The following is a 27457-nucleotide window of genomic DNA, read 5'->3' on the forward strand; positions in this document are numbered from 1 at the left end:
CAAGCAGATTCAAGATGGCTTCCCTAGCGTCATCTCAAACGGAGCCGAATACGAGCGAGTCTCCGGTCCCGGCTTCTATGTTCTCCCCGGAGCCCGACGGAGAGGATTCAGATTGTAGTCTGGATGGGGAGCCTCTGAGAAACGGAGAAGCCGATATTGATGTGACTAGCAAAGTAAGCGACATTTGATAGTGAGGGGGAGGGGGGGTCAGTAGACTGACAGCTAAGGGCTAAGCAGCGGGAGTGAGTGAACGTGTCAGTAAGAGAAGGCAAGGATGTGAGGCCCATGTGTCTGACATACACAGTTACTTCACTGATGTCTATTCTGTCCCACAGGCATTCCATTATTACTCAACTACCACCAGCTGCAGGAATACGTATGTAGGATTCTGGGAGTTGTAGTACCACATTAAACGCACTTGCCTGGTAGAAAAGTTTCTCAGTAACTTTCCAACTGTTGCTGGACTACATCTCCCACAATCCTCTCTCTGGCCTTCTAATCCTATGGCCTCTTTTTATTTGTCTTTGGCTTTCTATTCCTTTTGGCCACCCTATTGCTGGTTCAGCAAAGTTAAACCGTGTGGGTACTATTTCTGTAGTGTTCTCTGTATTCGTTTTCCCCAAGGCTCATTTTATTAACATCTTATAAAGTGGCCCAATTGAGTTGCCAATAGCAACCAAGCAACAATTACATTTCAGCCTTCTACCAGATAGAAAAAGAACCAATTTGACTGGGTGCAGGTTAGTGATTATTGGTAAACAAGCCCCTAGTGTTGGGGTCTGGCACTGCTTATTTCTTAATAAGTTAGAGCAGGAGTCCCCATAATTAACTAATGCGAGAACTACTTTTACTGATGTTGTCCCATTATGATCTACAGCCATAAAAGCATGGTTAGCATTCTGTTCCATAAAAACTATTACTTAAAATATTGATTTATGGGAAAATGAATATTGTTATATTTAACAAACAACTATTCCTTATGTAACCGTAACATTATAAAAATATCTACTGATCACCAGCTAAAGCTCTACTGTTAGGTCCCGATCTACCTTTTGGGCACCCCTGAGTTAGAGGTATGGGTGCCTAATCATACCAGGAAAATGGTAACTCCATTCACTATATTCTGAAAACTAGGTTGGGGTCTCTATTGACTTGTCCCCTGACATGACCCTGCCACATGGTATGAGACCAGGCCCTGGGAGATTGACAGGGGCTACATTTTTTAGAAATTTTCTTAAAGCCTCATGTCTCTATTTTTGACTGTGTGTGTTTCCTCCCCATGATCATTTTCTCAAATGTTCTTTCGAGAGAGAGAGAGTGTGAGTCCATAGGGCTGCTGCATACACTGAAAAGAGTTAATGCCCTGGTGCTAACAGTAGTATCATATAAAAATTTACAAAAATGCTGTTGCACTCTAGGGACTTGTGCAGTAAAAAGCTTTATTAAATCGACGTTTCGACCCAATCGGGTCTTGTTAAAGTAATCTTGATAAAGACCCCATTGACGGTCAAAACGTCGATTTAATAAAGCTTTTTACTGCATAAGTCCCTAGCGTGCAACAGCATTTTTGTAAAGGTGTCTCTATCTATCTCTAACGGACCAGCACTCCGTTTCCAAAACTCAATGATTTATTGTAGCATCACAGTGTCTCCGTTTTGGCCCACTTTGGGGCATTTATCAAGGATGAAGTGCTGTGTGTTACATCAAACATTTAAATACCCACAAACCCTTCAAAAATGCGCCAAAGATGACGTCATTACCAATAAAATTATTCATTTAGTGTAAAACATGTTAAAAATAGGTGAAAGACATATCAGCCATTAAAGGTATATAAATCCACCACTAGGTGTCACCTCAGTCCCGAGAGTGAAATGTCCATGTGTCAAATCCATATAAAATCAATTTAAAAGTTCCAATATCGCTCACTACATTTCCAGAATCGGCAAATACATTGTAACATCATCTGCAAATAAAAAATCTTTGTCATGTATCTTCAACTTTTGTTTCAATTTTTATATCACTGAACATTTACATTTGCAACATGTTGCCATCAATTAAAAAAATACATATCTGTCTGGTAGGGAAAAGAGTCTACTTCAGGTTAAAACATAGCGAAATACTTGTTGCCCATTTAGCCCCTTGGGTGTTACACAGTCTCATGTATCCAAAAAGCCTCTCTTTTCAGCAGCATATTATTATAATCACCCCCTCTCACTCTTTTGGGGACCTGCTCTATCATCAAACATTTAAATACCCACAAACCCTTCAAAAATGCGCCAAAGACACAGCCCATGCATCTGTGCACTCCTGGGCGTTGCATCAAAAAATGTTGCGATTTTGGCTTTAGATCTTTCTGCACAGGATCTGAGGGACTAAGTACCTCTTTCAGTTTACTCCCCCCTTCTAAAGCTAAACTTTGGCTTCTTGGGCAATTTATTACAAATAGACTCATCTGACATCCAAAGTTTCCAGTGCGTCGCAACACTCTGTTTGACCAATGCGCTGTTTTCCCCATATTTACTGACATAGTACATGTCATTCTCAGCTGTTTTTTTGTTAACCTTTTGCCCTATTTCTTGTTCTTTCATTACCTCTTTACGATCACGTGAGAGGGCCCAATTTTTAGTATCCATTACTAGTTTTTTCGGGTACCCCCAATCAAAAATTTTTTGCGCATGTCATTCAGATCGGTCTCCCTTTTCACTAAGTCACAATCAATGCGTACCACCCTAAGCATCTGCGACTTCGGTAATTAATTTAACAGATGCCTCGGGTGGTTGCTATGATAATGCACTAAGGTGTTTCTGTCAGTATGTTTCACATATATACATGCCTGCAAACCTTCATTTTCTTTATAAACTTTCACATCCAAAAAGTCAATCTGCTGCATATTGTACTGGACTGTCTAAACAATTCAAGTATTTGACAAATTCTCCATCGAGCCCATCCACAAAAAGAAAATATCGTCAATATACCTCCTATAGAACGCCCCATATTGTCTAAACATTGGATAATGTTTTAACAGGGTGAGTATAAATTCAGTTGGAGGACCGACATATAATGGATTATCAATCAATAATTCTTGTACCGCCTCCACACCTGCATCATGGGGAATACAGGTGTAGAGGCTCTGTACATCCAAAATATTTTTTTAATATATATCTATGTAATTTGGATTATTTGGGTAATATGGGGTCTACAGGAGACAGCATTTTCCGTAATTTGGAGCTTTTTGAATAACAGGTTTCTGGATAACGGATCCCATACCTGTAGCATATATTGACTGGTACAGGATCGGTTATCCAGAATGCTTGGGACCTGTTTTTTTCCAGATAAGTTTTAAAAAAGTCATTTAAATCTCCATACATTTTAAGTCTACTAAAAATTTATTTAAACATGAAATAAACCCAGTAGGATTATTTTGCCACCAGTATGGATTTATGAAGCTCAGTTTCCATCAAGTGCAAGGTACGGTTTTATTATTACAGAGAAAAAGAGAGAATTTTTAAAAATCCGAATTATTTGTGCACTAAATGGGAAATGGCCGTCCTGTAATCTGGGCAACAGATCCCATATTTATAATCTCAAAATTGATGCATTTAAATGTAACGCATTGTTTTGACAGTCGGATGAGGAGTTTCAGCCTGAAGACACTTAACTGTGCCAAGGCAAATTGTGGGCTTATTTTCTTTTTCTTAAAGGGGTTGTTCACCTTCCAAACACTTTTTTCAATTTAGTTGTTTTTAGATTGTTCCCTAGAAATAATGACTTTTTCCAATTACTTTCCATTATTTATTTTTTACGTTTTTTCCAAAATCTAAGTTTAAAGTTGAATGTTCGTGTCTGTGGTGTTTGAGTCTGGCAGCTCAGTAATCCAGGTGCAGACTCTAAACTGTTACAATTTTGCAACATTTAGTTGATCCATTTCTCAGCAGCATCTCTGGAGTATTAGCAACTATTGTATCAATTCTAACAGCTGCCTGTAATGAAACCCAGAGATTCTGCTCAGCAGGGACAAAGATAAGAAATGTATCAACTCAATGTATCAATTTAGAACAGTTTACAGGATCGGCGACCCCCCCTCCCAGAGCTGCTTCAGAAGGAGAGAAATGACACTTTATACTTCAATATTAGAAAAACCGTGACACATAGAAAATACAAAGTCATTGGAAAAAGTCGTTATTTCTGGTGATCTATCTGATAACAACTAGTTGTTTGAAGGTGAACAACCCCTTTAACCTTATCTGATATTTGCCCAAACCCCCTTTATTCTCCATACCTGCTTACAAAACGCAGGTGGAGAGAAGCGGATCCAACCTGTTAACACAGTTCTGTATTGCTGCACTGACAGACACCGCTTCATCTGAGTGCAGGTTCGCGTATGTTTTTTTTTGGGCCTATCTCTGCCCCGTGTATCTGCACTCGGGTGAAAGCCTGTGCTTGTCCGTGCAGCAAAATGGATCTGCTGAATAAAACACAGGCAGAGAGAAGCTGATGCTCTGTGATCAGGGCCTAACCCATCACTTGTACAAACTGTGTGTTTGCTTCAGAGGCTTGACTTTAGTTTATAGAAATAAGCTGATGTGTCGCTTTGGGGACAGCCGTTCAAGGTGAGATTGGTTTACACAGCAAAAAAAAAAAAAAAACAGGTAGGGCTTTGTAAAATACAATGGCTTCAGTATTTTACCAGGAAGATAAAGAGAAGTTAAATGTCAATTCTGGTTCTATATGGAACTTTAGGATGAACGTTTCTTATATAAAACAGCATATTTGTGGCCAAGAAATAGTTTATTTGTAGATGCTGGTACAGGTATCTGACCTGTTATCCTGAATGCTCGGGACCTGGAGTTTTCTGGATAAGGTGTCTTTCCTTAATTTGGATCTTCATACCTTAAGCCTACTAGAAAATCCTGTAAACATTAAATAAACCCAATATGCTGGTTTTGCTTCTAAAAGGGATTAATTATATCTTGGTTGGGATGAAGTACAAGTTACTGGTTTATTATTAACAGGTAGTTATAACAGGTAGTGCCGAGTACAAGCGGGTTCTGTATAACGGGTAGTGCCGAGCACAAGCGGGTTCTGTATAACAGGTAGTGCCGAGCACAAGTGGGTTCTGTATAACAGGTAGTGCGAGCACAAGCGGGTTCTGTATAACAGGTAGTGCCGAGCACAAGCGGGTTCTGTATAACAGGTAGTGCCGAGCACAAGCGGGTTCTGTATAACAGGTAGTGCCGAGCACAAGCGGGTTCTGTATAACAGGTAGTGCCGAGCACAAGTGGATTCTGTATAACAGGTAGTGCCGAGCACAAGTGGATTCTGTATAACAGGTAGTGCCGAGCACAAGTGGATTCTGTATAACAGGTAGTGCCGAGCACAAGTGGATTCTGTATAACGGGTAGTGCCGAGCACAAGCGGGTTTTGTACAATGGGTAGTGCCGAGCACAAGCGGGTTTTGTACAAAGGGTAGTGCCGAGCACAAGCGGGTTCTGTATAACAGGTAGTGCCGAGCACAAGCGGGTTCTGTATAACAGGTAGTGCCGAGCACAAGCGGGTTCTGTATAACAGGTAGTGCCGAGCACAAGCGGGTTCTGTATAACAGGTAGTGCCGAGCACAAGCGGGTTCTGTATAACAGGTAGTGCCGAGCACAAGCGGGTTCTGTATAACAGGTAGTGCCGAGCACAAGCGGGTTCTGTATAACAGGTAGTGCCGAGCACAAGCGGGTTCTGTATAACAGGTAGTGCCGAGCACAAGCGGGTTCTGTATAACAGGTAGTGCCGAGCACAAGCGGGTTCTGTATAACAGGTAGTGCCGAGCACAAGCGGGTTCTGTATAACAGGTAGTGCCGAGCACAAGCGGGTTCTGTATAACAGGTAGTGCCGAGCACAAGCGGGTTCTGTATAACAGGTAGTGCCGAGCACAAGCGGGTTCTGTATAACAGGTAGTGCCGAGCACAAGCGGGTTCTGTATAACAGGTAGTGCCGAGCACAAGCGGGTTCTGTATAACAGGTAGTGCCGAGCACAAGCGGGTTTTGTATGTTTGTTTGCTCCATCAGATCACAAGTAGGCTTCTTTTTATTAAAGTTTTCATTTTTCCTTCTTGATTTAAATTTAAATAGAGAAGGAACAGAAGACATAAAGAGATTATATAGGAGAGAAGATTGGCTCTCTAAACTTAGAGGTGTAGCAAGTCCAAACAAATATATATCAGCACAGGGAAAGGTAGCACCTGTTACAGGGCTGCTGTGCCTGTTTGCAGGTTGGCCAATCAGTGGTTTAGGTTTGGGTTCATGGGCATCTAGTGGAGCTATTGGCTGAATTGCTTCTAATGAGGGGGATTGAGCATCGCAGCACCCAGATATAAAAAAGTCCTTTTCAATTAAACATGAAATACAAATAATTTTTTTAATTAAAGCATTCATAGCCATTTTAAACACATTTTTAAAATTTTCAGCTGTCTATCAAATATTACATGCCACTCATCTATGCCTTAGGCATAGAGGTGGGGTAGGCAATTACTTTCACTTTCCATTCAGCACTTATGTCAGATGTCACTGCCCTCCTCACATTCTCCCTCTCTCTTCACCATTTAATTGTGTAGCCAGGACATGGGGATGGACATCAGGTCCCCCATTCTGGTGCACAAACAAGGTTCTGAGATGATACAAGGCTTGCCTTGATAAGTGTCCACAAAATGGCACCTGCCTGCTTGCTATAATTATGAATTCCCAGACCAAAGGAAACAAGATTCAAATAATTTATAAAGTGTAATTAAAGTTTACAGACAGCATCTGCCTTTAAAGGAGAAGGAAAGCTACTGAAGTAGTTTATTGCCAAAAGATTAGCCACAAAAGTGCAAGCTATAACACTGTCCTTATTCTGCAGAATGCTTTACCACACATACTTAAACAGCTTTAGAAGCTCTCTGTTTAGGATAGCAGCTGCCATATTAGCTTGCTTTGACATCACTGATGAGGACTGCATGGGACTGTCCATGTCTGCAAGGGCCTCAGATCTGATCCTCAAGCCAACAATCTGATCATCTTGATTTAGCCTACATCTTTGTTGTGGCAAAACTGGTCCCAAGTGTTCCAGAGAAGAAATCCCCATACCTGTATAGAATACTTGGGCTCCCTTCATGGAAATAATGGGTGTGCACTGCTCTGCTATAAAGATGGCCGCAAAGCCCACCAGCCCTGCTGTTTATGTTCCCCCATTCTATTTTTCTAAACGTTGCACTTTATTTCAGGCCCACAAACACATGGCAGATATTTTTGGTAAGTGTTCATGCTTTTTCTAGAATATCTGAGAACTGCTGGGGTCTGTGGAGAGTTTGGTGGCTTTGCCGTTCTTTTTGTTTTACCTATGCTGCTGTTGTGTTGAGGCAAAATGTGGTGCAGTGTTCTAGAAACACTCTCATTGTTTGGGTTTCCAAAGCATTGCTTTGTTTGCTGGTACATTATGCAGTGCAGATTGGAAACAGTGGAAAGAGATAAGATTGGAAGTAGCTGGTATTTAGAGAAATGGCTGACCTGGGGGATTATCATTGTAGCAGCACTCCATAACCGATCTGGACTTAGATTCAAAATAGGCTCTGGCATTTCCTGTACACAGAGGGCCTAAACAGGCCACACAGTAGCCCAAACAGCCCCCCACCAGCCCAACATATAGTGACTGTCTATGGCAACTTACAGCAGCCCCTCTGGCATTTTCCAGAACCCACAGATTGCCAGTCCGGGTCTGCTCCATACAGCTCCCAGCATTCCGTTATTAACTAAGCTAAGTGGTGCTGGATTTATAGCTCACAACAGCCTGGCTTTCCTTAGTCTATATTTAAAAAAAAAATAATACTTTGTACAGGTAAGGGACCTGTTATCCAGAATACCTAGTTCTCTCCGGATAAGGAATCATAATGTACATCTTCATATCTTAAGTCAACTAGAAAATCATGTAAGCATTAAATAAACCCAATAGGCTGGTTTTGCTTCCAATAAGGATGAACTATATCCTACTTGTGATCTTGTGATCAAGTACAAGCTACTGTTTTATTTACAGAGAAAAAGGAAATCTCTTTTAAAAAATTTGGAGTCTATGGCAGAAGGCCTTTCTGTAATTCAGAGCTGTAATTGGATAACAGGTTTCTGAATAACGGATTCCATACCCATACCATGATTTCTAATCTTTTTTTTTTTTTTTTTTAACAGTTTGTTCTGGTAAGCCCTAGCGCAGAGCAATATGACAGCCTACTGCATCAGTTGCGGGACCGGATGGATGAGGGCCGGGGGGAGACCATCTATGTTATTGGACAAGGATCTGGTATGGCATGCAAACTTATTAACATCGTTAAGCCTTTTTAAGAAACTGAATAAAATAATTGTGTTCATCTTGTCCTCAGTTCTCGAGGGGCAGATTTACAAAATGTAAAATTCAGATGTAACAACTTATTGCAAACGAATCAATTGCAGAATTAAAGTAAGTAGTGTCTATATATAAATAGTGCAGAGGCACTTACTGCTGGTTCAGAAGCCAGTTAGTTATTGGTGCAAGTACCTCATTGCACTTTAATCCATCTGAACTCTAAAGGTGGCCATACACGGGCCGATAAAAGCTGCCGACAGACCGAGTCGGCAGCTTATTGGCCCGTGTATGGGGGCCCCCGACGGGCTTCCCCGATCGAGATCTGGCCGAAAGTCGGCCAGATCTCGATCGGATGGGGTTAAAAATCCCGTCGCATCGCAGCCGCATCTGTTCGTTGATGCGGTCCCGCGATCCGACCGCCCGTTTGGCGAACGCTAGGATCCGATCGTTGGGCCCTAGCATTTTTTTGAGAGATTACTGTTGCACAATACTGTATAGATATTGACACTCAGAGGTGCTGTGTATGAATCAAATAATGGCATCTGTTTATTTATGTTTGATACCACAGCTAAATGTTGTTTATCATGGCACATAATTTAGGTAAGGCCTCTCTGGACTGAAGCAATGTAAATAATAATGTTTCTGAAGCTTCTATTTTGCATCTACAACAATCTCCTACTGGAGAACACAAAAAAAGATTTCTTATGTCCCTTTTAAAGAGAAGGAAAGCTACTGAGGCAGTTTATTGCCAATATATTAGCCACAATAGTGCAGTCTAGAATGATATAGAATGATATATTTATTCTGTTAAATGCTTTACCATACCTGAGTAAACAGCACTAGAAACTGTTTGTTTAGGATAGCAGCTGCCATATTAGCTTGATCTGAGGGAGAGAGGAGCAAACGGAGCATGCCCAAGCCCTGGAGGTTTAAGCTGAAAACAGGAAGTCTGATACAGAGGCCCATGTGTACACAATCGAAGGAAAGAAATGTGGTGTTTCTTTTGACAGAGGACTCAGAGCAGCATTACTTTGAGGGTTTGCTGGTGTATTTTATATAGAGTCAGTGATCCCCAACCAGTAGCTCGTGAGCAACATGTTGCTCTCCGACCCCTTAGATCAGGGGTCCCCAACCTTTTTTTACTCGTGAGCCACATTTGAATGTAAAAAAGAGTTGGAGAGCAACACAAGCATGAAAAATTCCATGGGGATGTCAATTAAGGGTTGTTGTTGGCTGTTTGGTAGTCCCTTCATGGACTGGTAGCCTACAGGAGGCTCTATTTGGCAGAACACCTGGTTTCTATGCAACCAAAACTTGCCTTGAAGCTGGGAATTCAAAAATAAGCACCTGCTTTGAGGCCACTGGGAGCAACATCCAAGGGGTCGGTGAGCAACATGTTGCTCGCGAGCTACTGGTTGGGGACCACTGCCTTAGATGTTGCTCCCAGTGGCCTCAAAGCAGGAGCTTATTTTTGAATTCAAGGTTTGGAGGCAAGTTTTGGTGCATAAAAACCAGTTGCACTGCCAAACAGAGCCTCAATGTAGGTTGACAATCCACATAGGGGCTACAAAATGGCCAATCACAGCCCTTATTTGGCACCCCAGGAACATTTTTCATGCTTTTGTTGCTCCCCAACTTCTTTTACTTCTGAATGTTGCTCACGGGTTCTAAAGGTTGGGGATCCCTGATATAGACCTTTCTGATAAAGCTTACTTAGTATTAACCTTTCAATCTCCTTTAAAGCATTTATGTTTCTGTTCTTTTAATCAAGGGTCTTTAAGAACGTATGTGTACATGTTCTAGCTTTCATGGTGTGTTATTTAGCTAGTTCCACCCCCATATATTAATAATAAAGAAATCTCCATTTCATTGTCCTTTTGCCAGATGGTACAGAATACGGACTCAATGAGGCTGATATGGAAGCATCGGTGGCCACTGTTACTAGTATGGCAGAACAGATTGTTGCTGACATGATTTTGCTGCGGGAGCATCAGGAAGCTGGAGGCAAAGTACAAGACTACCTGGTGCGCAAGAGCGTGGGAGATAATGACTTCTTGGAAGTAAGGTGAGACATTTGCTTATCCCTTTTCATTTTTAAACGGGCTTACATTGTGCTGTGCCCTGATCTGTTGCGTACAATTACATGCTTTATGTGTAATGTGCACCTTTCTTCTCTATCGTGTGCTCAGATTTACAAATCACAAGTAAAAATTTGAACGAATGAGCTATCCCTGCATCCTTTGGTACCGTTAATTTCATCTGTGCAGTGTATTGCTTTTAAATCTGGCCATAGTCAAGCCGATTTTAGCCTTGTATCCGACGAACAACTGGACGCAGCAATCATCTGACCTGCCACTAACCAGTCAGATTAAATAAAGTAATAAAAGATCAAATCAGATAATGTTCTGCCCGTGACTGTAATCATGTGGAAGTTATGTCCGACAAATAGCAGTGACAGTCACCCATAGATATTGTCAGGCAATACATGCAGAGATATTATAGTTAGCGACCGATTTCTTCTCACCTGTCCGATCGACTAAACGATCGATCGCCATGGTATGAAAGATGTCGGGACAATCCCCACACAGTCCGAAAATCATACAAAACAAATTTGTGCGACTTAATCTTTGTGTCTATGGCCAATTTAAGCCAGGCACTAAGGCCTCTCCTTCAGAGGTAAACCGTCAGAATCTTGAGCTCCTTAGATACTGATGACCCTTGAGTCTTCTGAGGCTTATTTAGAATACATGGCATAGACCATTACTAGCAGGAAAACTGGTATAGAAAACTGGGATACGGGAATATATTGGGGGAATATATTAGAAATCCGCTTGGCAGGGGGCGTGGCCGGATGCTGGGCTGAGGAGACGTGCTGCGGCGGAGCTCCGCTCTATAATAATCCTGTGTGCCATATATATAGGAGCGGCGGTGACCGAAAAGTAGCAGGTTAACCTCCATTAACTTACCGAAAGCAGCAGCAGTCCACAGGTATGCGTAGAAACGCTCCCAAAGGGAAATCCGACGCTGCAGCGCGGCTCGAGCAGTTTGCCCGCGCTCCAAATCAAAATGGCGGCGGTCCGTCGCACAGCCCCAAAAACAATGCGCTTAATGCACAAACACCTGCACAAACACCTGCACTGAGCCCTGCAAAAACAAATGAGCCACAGGAAGTTGGGGCCCAAGAGGACCCGACACCCACAGACCTCATGGCGGCCATCCTACAGTGCCAGAACACTCTGTCCACTACCTTTACCTCCAAACTGGAGGAACTTAAGGTTGATCTCTCCCTGATAAAACAAGATCTACAAACAATAAGGGAGCGGACAAGTCGTGCAGAAGGCAGGATAAGCGAACTGGAGGACAGTACAGCCTCCTTGCCGGAAGATATAAGGCTCCTGCATCGCCAGCTACTGGCTACTACTGATAGACTAGAGGACATGGAAAACAGGCAAAGGCGGTCCAATATTCGTGTGGTGGGGCTTCCAGAAAGATGTGAGGGGGCCAATCCTGAATCCTTTGCGGAATCATGGCTGAAAGAAATCCTCGGCGCAACAATCTTCTCTGCACAATATGTGGTTGAGAGGGCCCACAGAGTCCCGACCAGACCTGGCCCACCGGGGGCACCTCCTCGCCCATTTCTCATGAAACTACTAAACTACAGAGATCGGGATGCGGCCCTACGTGAGGCAAGGAACAAGGGAGAGATACAATATGCCGGAGCCAAAGTCTCACTTTATCCCGACTACTCCGCAGCGGTGCAGAGGAAGAGAATGTCATACACCGGGGTCAAGCGAAAGCTCCGGGACCTGGGAATTACCTACTCCATGCTGTTTCCAGCAAAGCACAGAGTGATCGAGGGAGACAAGCCGATATTTTTGATCGGTCCGAGGAGGTTCTGAATTGGCTCGAACGCCGGCCAAGAGGTAACCGTAGCCCACGTGCCCAATAACCTGTCCCCCTTGTTTGGGGGGTTAGCCTTGAGAGGCTAAGCCCTGGGATTTCTTCTTCCACCCTGTGTTTCCCTGCATGGCCTGTACTTATTGCCCATTGGACCACCTCCTTACACAAACACTATGAATACAAGTTGTTCCCTGATAGTTGCTGCGTCCCTCATCTGAACATGGCACACATGGGACAAATGGCCGTTTGTTTCCGGAATTGCTGGCGGGGGGGGCGGGCCCCCAGAAGCGGAGAGGGAGCTACTTTGACATTGGTTATTATGATGGCCGGAGGTAGGGGATTATTTTGGGACTTAATCCTGCAGTACCCGGGGTAAGAGCTGCTCACAATGTTGCGCAGTCAAGGATTCGGTCTAAAAAGGTCACTGCTGCTGACTCACTTTAAATCACAGAGCGAGTTTGGTCTGCTGCCCGTTGGGTTTGTTGTTCAAGTTACTCAGAGTTCCACACGCCCTGGAACGAGAGATAGTTTGGGAGCGATGTATCTCCAAGTTAGGGGGAGGATACCGGGAGGGGGGAATTCTACTCGGGGAAGTTTTACTATCTGTCTTTTTCTAACTCTTTTTTTGATGTTATGTGGATGCCAGATATACACGGATTCATTGTGCCATTTGAATGTCTATTATGATATGTCTACACTACGGGTTTCTGCTCTAGGGAAGGGGCTCAGGGTTATCCCACTCATTCATGCTTCTTGCAGATGCAATGGCGGTACAACAAAAGTTTAACTTACTATCATGGAATGTCAGGGGTTTAAATGACAGAATCAAAAGGTCTGTGGTGCTGGAACAGATTAAGAAAGCGAATGCAGACCTTATTATGTTACAGGAAACCCACCTCGTGGGTCAGAAGGTTAGGGCCCTGAAGAGATGTTGGGTTGCAAAAGTTTACCATGCAGAATTTTCCAACTATTCCAGGGGTGTGGCCATATTGATTAGGAAAAACCTAAACTTTACGTTAGAAAAGATAATGACAGATGGTTTTGGGAGATTTATAATTCTGAAAGGACAAGTGGACGGCTCCACATTTATATTTGTCAATGTTTACCTGCCGCCACCTGCGGATTTACAAATTCTTAACGAGATTCTACATAAGGTTGCTAAGTTGGGAAGCTTCCCTATGATCTGGGCGGGGGATTTTAACATGGTCCCTGACCCTGGCCTCGACAGGCTGAGACCCATTGCCAGTGACAACAAAGCTTTTGCGCAGTGGTTAGACGCAACCGGCCTTATAGACTCATGGAGATGGAGGAATCCGTACCTCCAGCAGTTCTCGTGCTATACTTCCTCCTCTTCGGCGCTGTCCAGGATCGACCTCATCTTGGTCAGTGCCGAGGTGTTACAGGCCATGGAAAATGTATTTTTTGCCACGCGAGTGTGCTCTGATCACTCCCCAGTAATAATGTCATTGCAGGGAAGGGACCCTGGGGTCACACGGAATTGGAGACTCCCCCCTAAATGGATCTCCAACGATAAAGTAGAGGAGAAATACGCCCCACTGCTTGAGGCCTACTGGCAGGAAAATCAAGGCAGTGCCTCCGCAGATATAGTATGGGATGCTTGCAAAGCCCACGCAAGAGGTACATATATCTCTCTGATATCGTCTGTAAGGAGGGAGCATGATGCAAAACTAGACGTGGCCAGGGCGGAACTATTCGCCCTTGAATCCGATCTAATAGCCCACCCTACAGACGGTATCAAACAGGATCATGCGGCTGCCCAGAGACGTATAAACCTGTTGGTAACCGAAAAAGCCTCCCAGAATGAAATATATAGGAAAGCCGCGTGGTTTGATAAGGGGGACAAAAATGGGAAGTTACTTGCCTTGCTAGCAAAGGGGGATGTCCCACATACGGTTATACAGGGAATTATGGGGGATGATGCTGTTCTGATCACTGACAGGCCGCATGTGGTAAATAGGTTTCATAAACACTATCAAAGCAGCTATGCTGCTCCTCCATCACATACACCCCAGGAACTTCAGGCATACATTGATAAAATACCAATCCCACGCCTAGATCAACAACTGATAGGGGAATTGGAGGCTGACCTGGCTGAGGAGGAAATAGCTGAGGCTATCGCTGACATGCCGGCAGGAAGGTCCCCTGGACCAGACGGTATCCCAACGGAGTGGTACAAAAAACACGGGACGACTTTAACTCCCAAGCTTTGTGCACTCTTTAACAGAGTATCGCCAGACACTCCACTTCCAGACTCTTGTTATATGGCCCATATAATTCTGATTCCCAAAGTCGGAAAACCACTTGACAGTTGTGATTCGTACCGCCCCATCTCCCTGCTGAACTGTGATACAAAAATTTTTGCAAAAGTGCTAGTTAATAGAGTAAAAAGGGTAATAACTGAATTGGTGCACCCAGATCAGACTGGCTTCATGCCAAACAAGGCCACCGACATTAATATTAGGAGATTGTTCAATAACTTAGCCCTTGATCACATCAACAGTGGGAAGAGGATAGTGGTGTCCTTGGACACGGCAAAGGCCTTTGACACGTCTTGGGAGTACCTTTGGGTAGTCTTGGGCAGATTTGGATTTGGGCAGCGTTTTCTGGGTTGGATAAAGGCATTATACTGCAAACCGGAAGCCAAGGTTTTAGTTAATGGTATACTTACACAGGCAATACGGCTCGAAAGGGGGACTAGGCAGGGATGCCCCCTCTCCCCTTTGCTGTTTGCTCTAGCAATAGAGCCTCTGGCAGTGAAACTAAGGGAAGCCCAGGAGGTGGAGGGACTTCTGGTAGGTAACATAACGGAAAAGGTGTCGCTGTACGCAGACGACATGCTCCTCTACCTGGCTAATCCTGGTAGAGCCTTAGAGGCAGCCCTGAATCTTATTGAGGAGTTTGGGAAATATTCGGGCCTTTGCGTTAACAGAGCCAAATCTGTGATATTTCCAATCGACCCGCTACCCATTGGTTCACCAACACAAATTTGTCACCTACAAGTCCTGCAGAAGTTTAAATATTTGGGAATAAACATCCACAGGGACTACAAGAAATTCGAGGAGAATAACCTGACCCCAATTGTGGAGGCTTTGAAGGCCAAGACTGAGGTCTGGCGACAGCTGCCCCTTTCCCCCCCGGGTAGGGTTAACCTATTTAAAATGGTGTTCCTACCCAAGTTCTTGTATGTATTCCACAACTCGCCTATCCTACCACGAAGTCAATGGTTTACATACATAGACTCCATACTGAGGAGGTTCATATGGGCGGGGGAGCACCCACGTATGAGTTTCAACGTATTGCAGGTCCCGGTGACATGTGGGGGACTGGCGCTCCCTAATCTCAAGTTATATTTCTTGGCCAGTCAATTAACCTATGTGCACTGGTGGATGGTACCCCAAAATGACAACCCCTCTACTATACTGGAAGCTGCTAGCATGGGGTCTTTGGAAGCGTTGTCCAAACTGCCATATCGGGGTCCCTCAGAGTACTATAAAATTACTACACCTATGGCTACAGTGGCCGAGGTATTTAAGAAAAGCCTCAAACATGTCCACAAGGCGAGGACAGTGTGGTCCCCCTGGACACCTATTTGGGGCAATGGTATGCTCTCACACTTTGGCTCAATACCTGATATTAATACCTGGGCATCTAGAGGAATTAAAACACTTGGGGACATCATAGAGAATGGGGACATCGAGGGGTTCCAAAACCTAAAAGAAAGATTTCAGCTACCCAACTCTATGCTTTTTAGGTATCTACAACTTAGACATGCATTCAGAATGCAGTTTCCCACCCCACCCATCGATTTGATGGACACCACACTGGAGAAATATTTACGAAGGGTGGATCTTAAAAAACCAACGACTTGGTTCTATACCATTCTGTGCCAGGCTTCCCCAGACCCCCTAGCCAAGGTAAAGCAGATGTGGGTTAGGGATATTCCTGATTTGGAGGATGAGATGTGGGATGACGCTCTGAAGCAGATACCGGTTATCACTATGTCAGTCAGAGACAGATATATCCAGGCAAAATTCTTCAACAGAGTGTATCTAACCCCTCACAGGTTGGCTAGGATATATCCCTTAACCCCAGACCATTGTGTCAAATGCTTACAGGAAGTCGGCACATTTTTGCATGTTTTCTGGTCCTGCCCCCATATCCAAAGGTATTGGGGGAAGTTCTACACCATATCTCTGCCACATTGAGGGTCCCATGTATAAAAAATCCTCGGATATGTCTATTGGGGGTTGTGGATGATCTTGGCATGCAGGCCGGTGTTAAATTATGCTATCTCCAGTTGTTGTACTATGCTAAGAAAGCCATTTTACTACAGTGGAAGTCCACGGTTCCTCCATCTTTAGGCTTCTGGAGAAATTTGGTCAATGATTCCCTTCCAAACCAAAAAATTACCTACATAGCTCGGGGATGCCCCAAAAAATTTGAGAAGGTTTGGGCCCAGTGGTTGGACATGGAGGACACTAGCTAAAAAATAAAATAATTAAAATTAAATTATGATATGTTGCTCTCAAGCTGTTAGATAACGTCAACAACGGAACACATGTAATGGCACGGATTTTGTATTATTATGGCTCCAAAGATGTACAATGTCAATCTTGCTGTTCTTTTCTCTCTCTTCCTTTCTTTCTTTTCTTCCTTTTTCCTTGTTAAAATGAAAATAAAAACTTTTAAAAAAAAAAAGAAATCTGCTTGGCACTCGAACCGTTCACAGAATGCTGAGTGGGGTATATTTATCAATGAGTGAAGTTGGAGATTACCACAGTCTGCTAGAGTGAAATACCACCTATTTTCATTCATTTCTATGGGATTTTTAGAGGCGTATTTATCAATGGGTGAAAGTTCATCACTTTGATAAATATTATCCAGACAGCTCAGAATTATGGAAAGGCCATGTCCCATAGACTCCATTTTATCCACATTTTAAAAAAAATGATTTCCTTTTTTCTCTGTAAAAATATAACCGTAACTTGTACTTGATCCAAACCAAGGATAACTAATCCTTACTGGAAGCAAAACCGGCCTATTGAGTTTTTAATGTTTACATGATTTTCTAGTAGACTTAAGATATGAAGATCCAAATTACGGAAAGATCCATTATCCGGAAAGCCCCAGGTCTTGAGCATTCTGGATAACTGGTCCCATACCTGTATCTGTATTTACTCCTGTTACTCATAGAATCTATTGTGAACATATTTTATTTCCATGAACACTGGCACTTGAAGCTTATTGGTACATAGGGTGTATAAGCAACTGTTTTAGCTCTTCCAGGTTATAAACGATTTACTTTTTTAAAAATAGTTTAAAAATATGTACGAACAGGTTTATGAATGAAGTTATCCTTCTGTGTCTTCTGCAGAGTGGCAGTTGTTGGCAATGTGGATGCTGGAAAGAGTACACTTCTGGGAGTACTGACTCATGGGGAACTGGACAATGGACGTGGTTTTGCACGACAAAAGCTTTTCCGTCACAAGCACGAGATTGAATCCGGCCGCACCAGCAGTGTTGGTAATGACATCCTAGGGTTTGACAACCACGGACAAGTGGTCAATAAACCAGACAACCATGGAGGAAGCCTGGAGTGGACAAAGATCTGTGAGAAATCCTCTAAAATAATAACATTCATTGACCTGGCTGGACATGAGAAGTACTTGAAGACAACTGTGTTTGGGATGACAGGACATCTCCCTGATTTCTGCATGCTCATGGTGAGTGGGACAAGGGTCTTTTTGTATAAGCCGTTTATCATAAGCCTTATCATGAGTCTTATAAACTAAATGTTTTTTTAGCCAGACGTGAGACACGTCCCAATATATATTTTATTCATAAATATATTTGAGTTATTAGCAGGAAACAAATATTTTTATTCAGATAGTTAACATGCATTTGTCTTTGCTTTAAAATCTGCACCTATGATATATCTATATGTAGGTAAGTCACTGAATATTTCCCTGAATAATGTTGCTTGAGATAGTGAGGAACAGTGTGTTGGAGTGTTTTTGAGAGCCGTAGGTGGGCAAAAGTTGTAAGTCTTGAGACATTACAGCAGATGTCCTACCACCAAATCCATGCACTATGCAGCACATTAATATATGTGCCTACTTGTCTAAAGAACTTGGGCAGGAATGGAGCCTAGCATTTGCTTAGTGGCAAGAAAGCTAAACTGAAAAGGTTCGGGCAGAGAACTAGATGTAAGAGTACCTTCCTTCCAAAACAAACCAAAAGAACCATCCACTAATTGCATTTGCATGCCATTTTTGCTCTTTTTCTCTCGAAAAGAGAACTGGACCAGTATACATCGCTAAGATGCAATAGGAGTGGGTGCCCTCAGGGCTCCATGACCATTCTTCGTTTGGCCATTCGTCATTTCCAAAGCGAAAAAATTCACTCATCCCTAGTCATAAGCAATTGACATCACTAATTATTAGGGATGCACCGAATCCAGGATTCGGTTAGAGATTCGGCCTTTTTCAGCAGGATTTGTGTTAGGCCCAATCCTTCTGCCCGGCCGAACAAAATCCGAATCCTAATTTGGGGAAGTAAAAAAAAATTTTTTTTGCATATGCAAATTATGGTTCTGTATTCGGACAACTCTTTTGCGGAGGATTCGGGGGTTCAGCCGAATCCTAAATAATTGATTTGGCGCATCCCTACTAATTATCGCTGACCTAAATATATAAGAATATATTTTTAAAAGGTAATTTATAGCTCTTGTTACAATTAATTACTTTTAATCATATTTTTATTAAAGGGTGGAAAGGAAGGCAATGCTCCTAAATACTCACACCCACATCACTTGTATAGGTTTTTAGAGTATCTTGTGGAGATGGTCTTTCTCACTTTTCTGTGAATATAAACCTTAATTGATGCCAAGAAAACTTGCAATAGGATAAAAGGGAAAAAACAGCGGTGCTAGTTGTTTTATACAACTTTAAAGGGATACTGTCATGGGAAAAATTTTTTTTGCCTGTCTAAGAAAAGTAACAAGCGGTGGTGCTTATCTATCAACACTGGGCAAAATTGCTCCTGGCCAGTAACCTATGGCAACCAGTTAAAATGATTAACATTAACTGATTGCTAGCAGCTATTGTGCTTGGAAAATTTCAAGACTTTATAAATGGCCCCTGTATGTTCCCAATTGCTTCCAATCCCTTTAATTGTATCAAACGCTATGAGTATACTAGGAAGTGGTATAGAATTTGATACCGCAACTTCACACTTTCAGGTTAATTTTGTAAAATTTAGACTGACAAAGAAACCATGGATTCCTGAAAAGTAGCAACCATTTTTCTTCTCTGCCTAATATGTTTTCCCTAACCCACAGGTTGGCAGTAACGCTGGTATTGTTGGCATGACCAAAGAACACCTTGGCCTTGCACTGGCACTTAATGTCCCAGTCTTTGTAGTAGTGACCAAAATAGATATGTGTCCGGCAAACATATTGCAAGGTGAGCATTGCTTAAAATCATCTGAGATCTATTCATTCTTGTGCAATTGTGGAACGTTTATCTGCCATGTTTTCTATTCCCAGAAAGGTGCAATGCAGCCTTTGGTGCATTTTTACTTTTGCTATATGCTTATGTACAGTAATAGAAATTAGTGTGTAAGGTGATGCATGTAAGGAGGGTGAAATATCTCTGACTTTGGTTGTGATCGTGAACAGACGTCTTGAGTGTTAACTATCGTAAAGGTTACATACAACGCTCATTATCCCACAATTCCTTAAAGGAGAAGGAACGGTTAAAACTAAGCTTAACAGTTGCCTAAAAAGCAAATGCTCTGTAAGGCTACACATGTACTGTTATTGCTTTTTATTACTCATCTTTCTATTCAGGTTCTCTGCTATTCATATTCCAGTTTCTTGTTCAAACCAATGCATGGTTGCTGTGTTAATTTAGACCCTAGCAACTAGATTGCTAAAACTGGAAAGCTGCTGAACAAAAAGCTAAATAACTCAAAAACCACAAATAATAAAAAATGTAACCCAATATCACTCTATACAGCATACTAAGTTGTCTCAAAGGTGAACAACCCCTTTAATAGGATTATTCTAGAATTAAACTGTCTGAGAAGACACCAATCAATACTCCAATCATTTCTACCCAAATCTTTTAGTATTTTAACTCTTCGTGTTTTGTCAGATGTGGACAATCGTTTAGTTTATTCATTCTTTTGATGAATGTACCCTCATAATCTGTCTGCTTCTTCCATTATAGAAACGTTGAAGTTGCTGCAGAGGCTGCTGAAGTCTCCTGGCTGTAGGAAAATCCCAGTGTTGGTGCAGAACAAGGATGATGTGATTGTAACTGCTTCAAACTTTAGCTCAGAGAGGTTGGTGCCACCTTCATTGTTCATTGCCACTCGTGTATCTTTCATCCTTAAATTTCATTTGTTCTGTGACTTATTTTTTTATTTTTATTTTTTTAACCTATGCTTCCATTTTCCTTCCGCAGGATGTGTCCAATTTTCCAGATCTCAAATGTTACAGGGGAGAACTTGGATCTCTTGAAAATGTTTCTGAACCTGTTGTCGCCTCGCAGTAGCTCGCGGGAAGAGGAGCCTGCAGAATTTCAGATCGATGACACCTACTCTGTACCTGTAAGAATGAAAATGAATTTTGCTTTTGCACCAAAACTGCGTATTGTGTAAAGTCAAATACCTTTGACACAACTTGGAGTTCAATATCTTGTTGTATTTACAGGGTGTCGGCACTGTAGTGTCAGGCACAACATTGAGGGGGCTAATAAAATTAAATGACCTATTGCTGCTGGGGCCAGATCCATTAGGCAACTTTACTTCCATTGCAGTGAAGTCCATCCACCGCAAACGTATGCCAGTTAAAGAGGTGCGAGGTGGCCAAACTGCATCTTTTGCGCTAAAGAAGGTGAGAAAGTGTGACCACTTGTGGATTTCATGTGTTAATGATATACTCCCTTGCTTATGAATACCATATTTTAAGGTTGGATATTTCCATGAATTGGCTTCACTATTGTGTTTTGCTCTATCTTTAGATTAAACGCTCCACCATCAGAAAGGGCATGGTGATGGTCTCCCCACGCCTTAATCCACAAGCATCTTGGGAGTTTGAAGCAGAGATCTTGGTGCTTCACCACCCAACCACTATCAGCCCTCGCTATCAAGCAATGGGTAATTAGTGTTCACTTCAATGGCAGTGGAAATTGTAGAGCAGATTGCTCTGAAAATATATAGAAAAAAAGCATTGTGTACAATTTTACTTGGAATTTGAAGATAATGTATAGTACCATGCCCCATGCTATACAGGTCAGGCCACACAAGCAGATTTGCCAGCTAAAATGCAAATCGCCTGGGGGAATGCACACACGTTGCTTCATTTTCCGAAGTTGCCTCACAAGGAAACTTCGGGAAATGAAGGGCCGCATGTGCATTGCCGTAGGCTATTTTCATTTTACCCGCCGGAGGACAGGGAGAAGGCAGTTCGGGGAGATTGTTGTCCCGAAGAAGAGGAGATTTGTCACTGGGGCGACTAATCTCCCCGAATCTTCTTGTGGAAAAAATAGATTTACTAGGAATCTGTGGATAGAATTTTAATCTATAATAATTTAATCATGGTGGGCTGTAAGGAGTTGTAACAATGACCAAGTTAAGGATTGTTCTCGAGAGGCCATCCTTGCATATGTTTCTCTTGAAATTATATTTGTGTTAATTAAGAGAATGCACTGTATATAAGAGCGAATGCCCTTTATATGCACGGGCGTAACTTAGGGTGGCAAAAACAAAAAAATTTGAGTAACACATCCAACTGAGCACGCCTGCAGTTGTGGGGTTTGCGTACTTTATATAAGAGAAGTTTCTGGCTTTCTCTCAGAAACATTAAAATAATTTGCTCAGTGAGAAAGAGATGAAAGATTAAAGGAGAATGAAAGGCTAATCGCTGGGAGATACCAATTTGTCGGGTAAGGGATCGTAATCACTTAACCTCAGATCCTGGGCAAGTGCTAAAATCACCTCTGATTCAATGTCTGCTTAACTGCAGGTTGGCAGATTTTATTTCCCCTTAGCTTTAAACTGAATTCATAATTAAGACTAACATAGGTCGCTTTGGCCAGAGTGGTTAGAATTATTATAATTATTTAAGGTTCCTCAATAACTTATGTGTCATTTACACTGCTTTCCTCTAGTACACTGTGGCAGCATTCGGCAGACTGCAACAATCCTAACCATGAGCCGTGACTGCCTACGAACTGGGGACAAGGCCATCGTGCACTTCCGCTTTATAAAAACCCCTGAGTACTTGCACATTGACCAGAGGCTTGTATTCAGGGAGGGACGTACCAAAGCAGTGGGAACAATTACCAAGGTAGGGTTAGTATAAGAAAAGCAATCCCTGTATTTACATTTATTTTGACTTGTATTTGTTGTTACTTAGGAGACTGTACTGTTAATTAAATTTTTTTTACTTGTATACAGGTATGGGACCTGTTAAACAGAATGCTCTGTTATTTGGATCTTCATTCCTACTAGAAAATCATGTAACCATTAAATAAACCCAATAGGCTGTTTTTGCTTCCAATAAGGACTATTTCTATCTTAGTTGGGATTAAGTACAAGGTAATGTTTTATTACTACAGAGAAAAGGGAAATCATTTTTAAAAATGTGGATTATTTGATTATAATGGAGTTTATGGGAGACAGCCTTCCCATAATTGGAGACTTTCTGGATAACTGGTTTCCAGATAACTGATCCCATACCTGTACATGTTTCCTGTTCAAGCGATCAAAAAGCTTCTTCCATCCCCCAATACTACTACTACTTGCAAACACATGCCTATTTTGCTTTATGGCAGCATTTATTTATTTTTTTACCCAAGGATGAAACTACTGTCCCCCAAGACAAATCAGGAACAAATAATGGTACATAAACCACACTGCTGTTGCTTTAAATGCCTGTGGCTGACTTAATTGAAAGAAATAAGAACACAAGGTTAAGGCAATGTAACCACAAGCATTGAACTTCAAAACTATATACATGCATGAAATCTGAACTTCTAATGTAACAAAAAAGAGTGCGTGTGTAAAAACGTAACAATGAAGTGACTGTATCCCTTTATTGAAGCAGAGTTTTTCCAACTTTTTTTGGGCCCAAGGTCCTCTGATTCTTGAGGTTTTGTTAGTCCCCACCCAGTGGTTGAGGTGGCTCAGAAAATTTTGGGTGATGGCAGTTCCCAAATAGAATGCCAATCTAATTATCCACAACTATTTTAGTCATACCCACTTGTAAGAGCAACAGCCTTTCAAAATAATGTGCATTATTTCAGAACTTTTTAGTAATGTGCTCATTTCATGACACTTGTTTCCCCAGCAATATATCACCGTTATCTAGGGTTGCCACCTGGCTGGTATTTTAGCGGCCTGGCCGGTAAAAATGACGGTTAATCCCAATGTTATTGCAATTGGTTTTCTCTGTTCTGCAGATTGATCTCTATCTTGTGCAGCAGCGTGCCAACACACACATCCTTAGACTACTCTAGAATTGCCTGTGCTCCCTTTTCCCCCTCCCCCTCAGTGGTTTCATGTCCTGATAAATTTTTCGAATGCAAATTTTGAATCCGCTTTGCGTGGTATACTGTAGTGTTACCCAAATATGTTATAAATCTATGTATTCTGTCTCTTTATCAGTTGTTACAAAGTACAAACAACCTGCCCATGAACTCCAAGCCGCCACAACAAGTCAAGATGCAGTCCACAAAAAAAAGTCTGCACGGGAAGAAGGATGAACAGAGCCCGGCTGCAGCGGTAACAGAGGAGGCTTCTCCTTCAGCTGCTGCCATTGGGGTAACTGCAGGAGCCGGCGCTATGCAAGCACAGGTGAACAGAGAAATAAAAATGGCTAAATTGCATCGTTTGCCCTGTTTTTTTTTTCTTTTTTTTCTTTTATAATTGTATTACAACCACTTCATCCAATACAGGATAAAATACTATAAATGATCTCTTTATTATAGAGATTTCCAACCATTCTCTTGCACTGCTAGCTAAATAAATATCATTGGCCTTTATATTTCCTAGTGAAGCCAGGTGAATATTAATGTCTTGCCTTTAGGATATTTGAAAAATCAAACCAGATGAGCTGGATAAAGTGCAAACATTGTTTTTATACTGTAGCTTCGAGTCTTATGAGGTAAACAAATAGTTTTGTTCTATTCATGTATGTATGGCACACAAAGTAGAAGCACTAAGGGGCAAATTTACTTACCTCCGAAATTGCGCCAGCTTCGATGACATTGCAACACTTTGCCAGGCGTAGATTCGCCAGGACGGCCAGCGTTTTTTGTGACTTTTGGGAATCTTCACATTTTTTTTGAGGAATTCCTATCTACTCTATAGCACTTCGCCTGGTCTGAGGTGGCGAAGGCAAGTCTGGCGCAAGAGTTAACTTTTATGAAAATGCGTATCTTAGTGAATTTGCGTAGTTGCGTACATTCGCCAGAGCGAAAATTCGCCTGCCGTTAGAGTGCGAAGTATCGCTACAGTCTATCTCCTTCACTAGTGAATTTACGACAGCGCCTCTTAGTAAATCGGCGAAGTCCTGAAATGACGTCACGCTGGCAGATTTTCACCAGTGTTAGTCACTTCGCCCTTTAGTAAATTTGCCCCTAAGAATGGCTGTTGTATTGTGTTTTTAAATAGTTCCTCAGAAAATCTCAACTAGTTTTAAGTAAGTGTCTGTTTCTAGAGTAATATTTTTGTCATGGGCTACTGGCAGCCTCCTCCACTCCTGCAGTATCCCGAGTCTCGCTGCTTATGGCATAGGGGAATAAATCTAAAAGAGCAAAATATTGGGGACCATGTTCTTGCGTGTCTCCCCCCCCCCCATCCTTGGAGCTATAGTAACTTTGGTCATCATAGCAATTTTGCATGAAAATATACAGTAGCTTTGGTTGGCTATTGATCACACAGTTACTACTCTGGAGTATTCTGGAGGGTGTCCATATGATATTAGACCCTCTGCTAGACTTGAACAAGTTAACAGCCTAGTGGCCCCTGTCTAGGCCTAAAACAAGGGGAAGGCTGGGTTCAAAATCCTGACTCTGCTGTCGGCAACTTCCCACAGATTTGTGATTGAGCAAATATTTGCCAAATTCAACTGATTTCATTTTGGAGATCTGGCGAAAAAGGCTCTGGAGATTGTATCTCTGGTTAATTTATTTTTTATTTATTTATTTTGACTGTGTAATGTTACGATGAATAACTTTGGAGTTACACGAGTCCTATGAGATGACAGACTGCAAACTGGCATTCTTAAGCTTCTCCATAATGGAACTGCTCGAGCCTTGCTGATCTGTCTGGGGTTTTGTTTTTGTTTTTTGTATTGTGAATCCGTTCTACCTTAGACTTCTAAGATATGTTTGTGTTTTAGATTTGAAGCGTTCTCTAATATGCCTACATTTTCTCTCTTGACAGCCTAAGACCGGAGGTGGTGGAAGACGCCGTGGAGGGCAGAGACATAAAGTGAAAGCTCAGGGGGCATGTACAGCATCCACAGGTGGATGTTGAACTTCACGTAACCCTCCAGCCCTTATGATAAGCTGTACATGCCTCACTACAACATAGTGGAGAGAAGCAACACACTCCCATGTTCTTCAAACCATCGTCCTTTTTTGTACCTGCTGCTTTGCCATTTGTTCATCTCTGTCTCAAAGTTGTTGTGATCGTCAGACAGTGTTTTTATCTTATCTGGTTATGAATGGTCTTAAGGATGTTCAATGACACAAAGCACCATCCCTGCAGAATTGTACAGTTCACTCTGGAACTGGAAATATGAATTGGAAGTGTGGAGAGAGCAATCTCATTCACTTATAAGGTAACAGAGCTGTGCTCCCTCCATCTGGTAGTCAAGCTTTTTGTTTTATCTTTTTTTTTTTTTTTTTTAAATGATGGTCGATCACTTTTTTGGTTATGGCAAAGTCCTGTTTATAAACCAATTGGCAAATATTTTATTTTTTGTGGAGGGGGGATTGGTACACTTGGCTACCTGCCCTCTACCACCCCCATATATTACAGTTTTATTTTTTACTCCTGGAAAAACAAATGTTTTTCTTAAATTTAATGAAGAATGATCAGAGAAAGTTGAGATACCCTGTTTTATGTTTTTTTAATCTGCTGCAATTAATGGGTTCCATATCTGTGTGGAAAAGGTTCCTGTTGATGTCAAACAAAACTGGGAAGACATTTCAAAAAGAGGATTGAGTTTTATTAAAGTAACAGAAAAAAGTAAATTGACATTTAAAAAAAAAAAGTAAATTGACATTTTTATTTGGGGGGAAAAATACATTTGTTTAGTATTGCTGTTGGTTTTTAGTTCGGATGTTTTCCTCTGACCTTCATGTCGGAATCCCATGATACCTTACGGAAGTTGTTTAAAGGCAAGTTAATTTAAAGGTAAAATTGGCTCTTTTAAAGGGGAACTATTGCAAAAATGAAAATTTTAATACAAGCTTCAGCATACTGAAATAAGAAACTTTTTTTCTAAATACAATCAATTTAAAAATTCTGTACAGTTTCTGAAATAATAAAGTTCCTTTCTCTGCTCACTCTATTAAAATCACCAGACATCATGTCTCTCTACATGCAGAATTATTTTGTTTGTATTGGAATCTGTTATTTGAGGGAGCTGTAATTCATCTGCTAAGAAAGGAAGCCCCCCCCCCATAAGATATATTGGATCTAACTCTCAATGAATATCTGACACCCAACTGCTGCATGAAGACAGAATGAAGAGAAACTGATGCGGAGAGAGGCATAGTAAATATAAACTTGATCATTTCAGAAATGGTACCGAATATTTATTTGATTGTATTTAGAAATTTTCTTATCCAAGTATGCTGAAGCTTATTCAATTTCCATTATCGCAATAGTTCCCATTTAGAATTCAAGGTTTCTTAATATTTATGTTCATTTAGCAAGAAAGTGTGAATGTACTCATTATTGTACAGGACATATTTGTATTTATACACATGGGTGTAAGTTCCATTTTCTACCACCATCCGCTATGACCACTAGATGGTGCTGTTATGTTGCTGTTATAGGTCTTTTATATTAATACAGATATTGATATCTCATTAAAGAATCCTACACATAAAGTAGTTATATTTACCTTTTTATATAACCGTAAACCACTGGCAT

The 27457-nt window shown here is 41.7% G+C and overlaps 1 protein-coding gene across 1 annotated transcript; it reads left to right on the top strand.

The window, feature by feature from the left end:
• On the top strand, nt 1–27414 carry gtpbp1.S (GTP binding protein 1 S homeolog). Its single transcript, NM_001094844.1, is given in 12 exon segments — nt 1–173; nt 8206–8317; nt 10244–10424; nt 17655–18003; nt 19620–19743; nt 20512–20626; nt 20749–20893; nt 20997–21179; nt 21307–21442; nt 22456–22634; nt 23954–24142; nt 25736–27414. Coding segments are annotated over 12 exon segments (1965 nt in total). The 5' UTR covers nt 1–14; the 3' UTR covers nt 25829–27414.
• The last annotated feature ends 43 nt before the right edge of the window (nt 27415–27457 follow it).

The sequence above is a fragment of the Xenopus laevis genome, chromosome 4S (assembly GCF_017654675.1).
Source record: "Xenopus laevis strain J_2021 chromosome 4S, Xenopus_laevis_v10.1, whole genome shotgun sequence".
Taxonomy (NCBI): Eukaryota; Metazoa; Chordata; class Amphibia; order Anura; family Pipidae; genus Xenopus; species Xenopus laevis.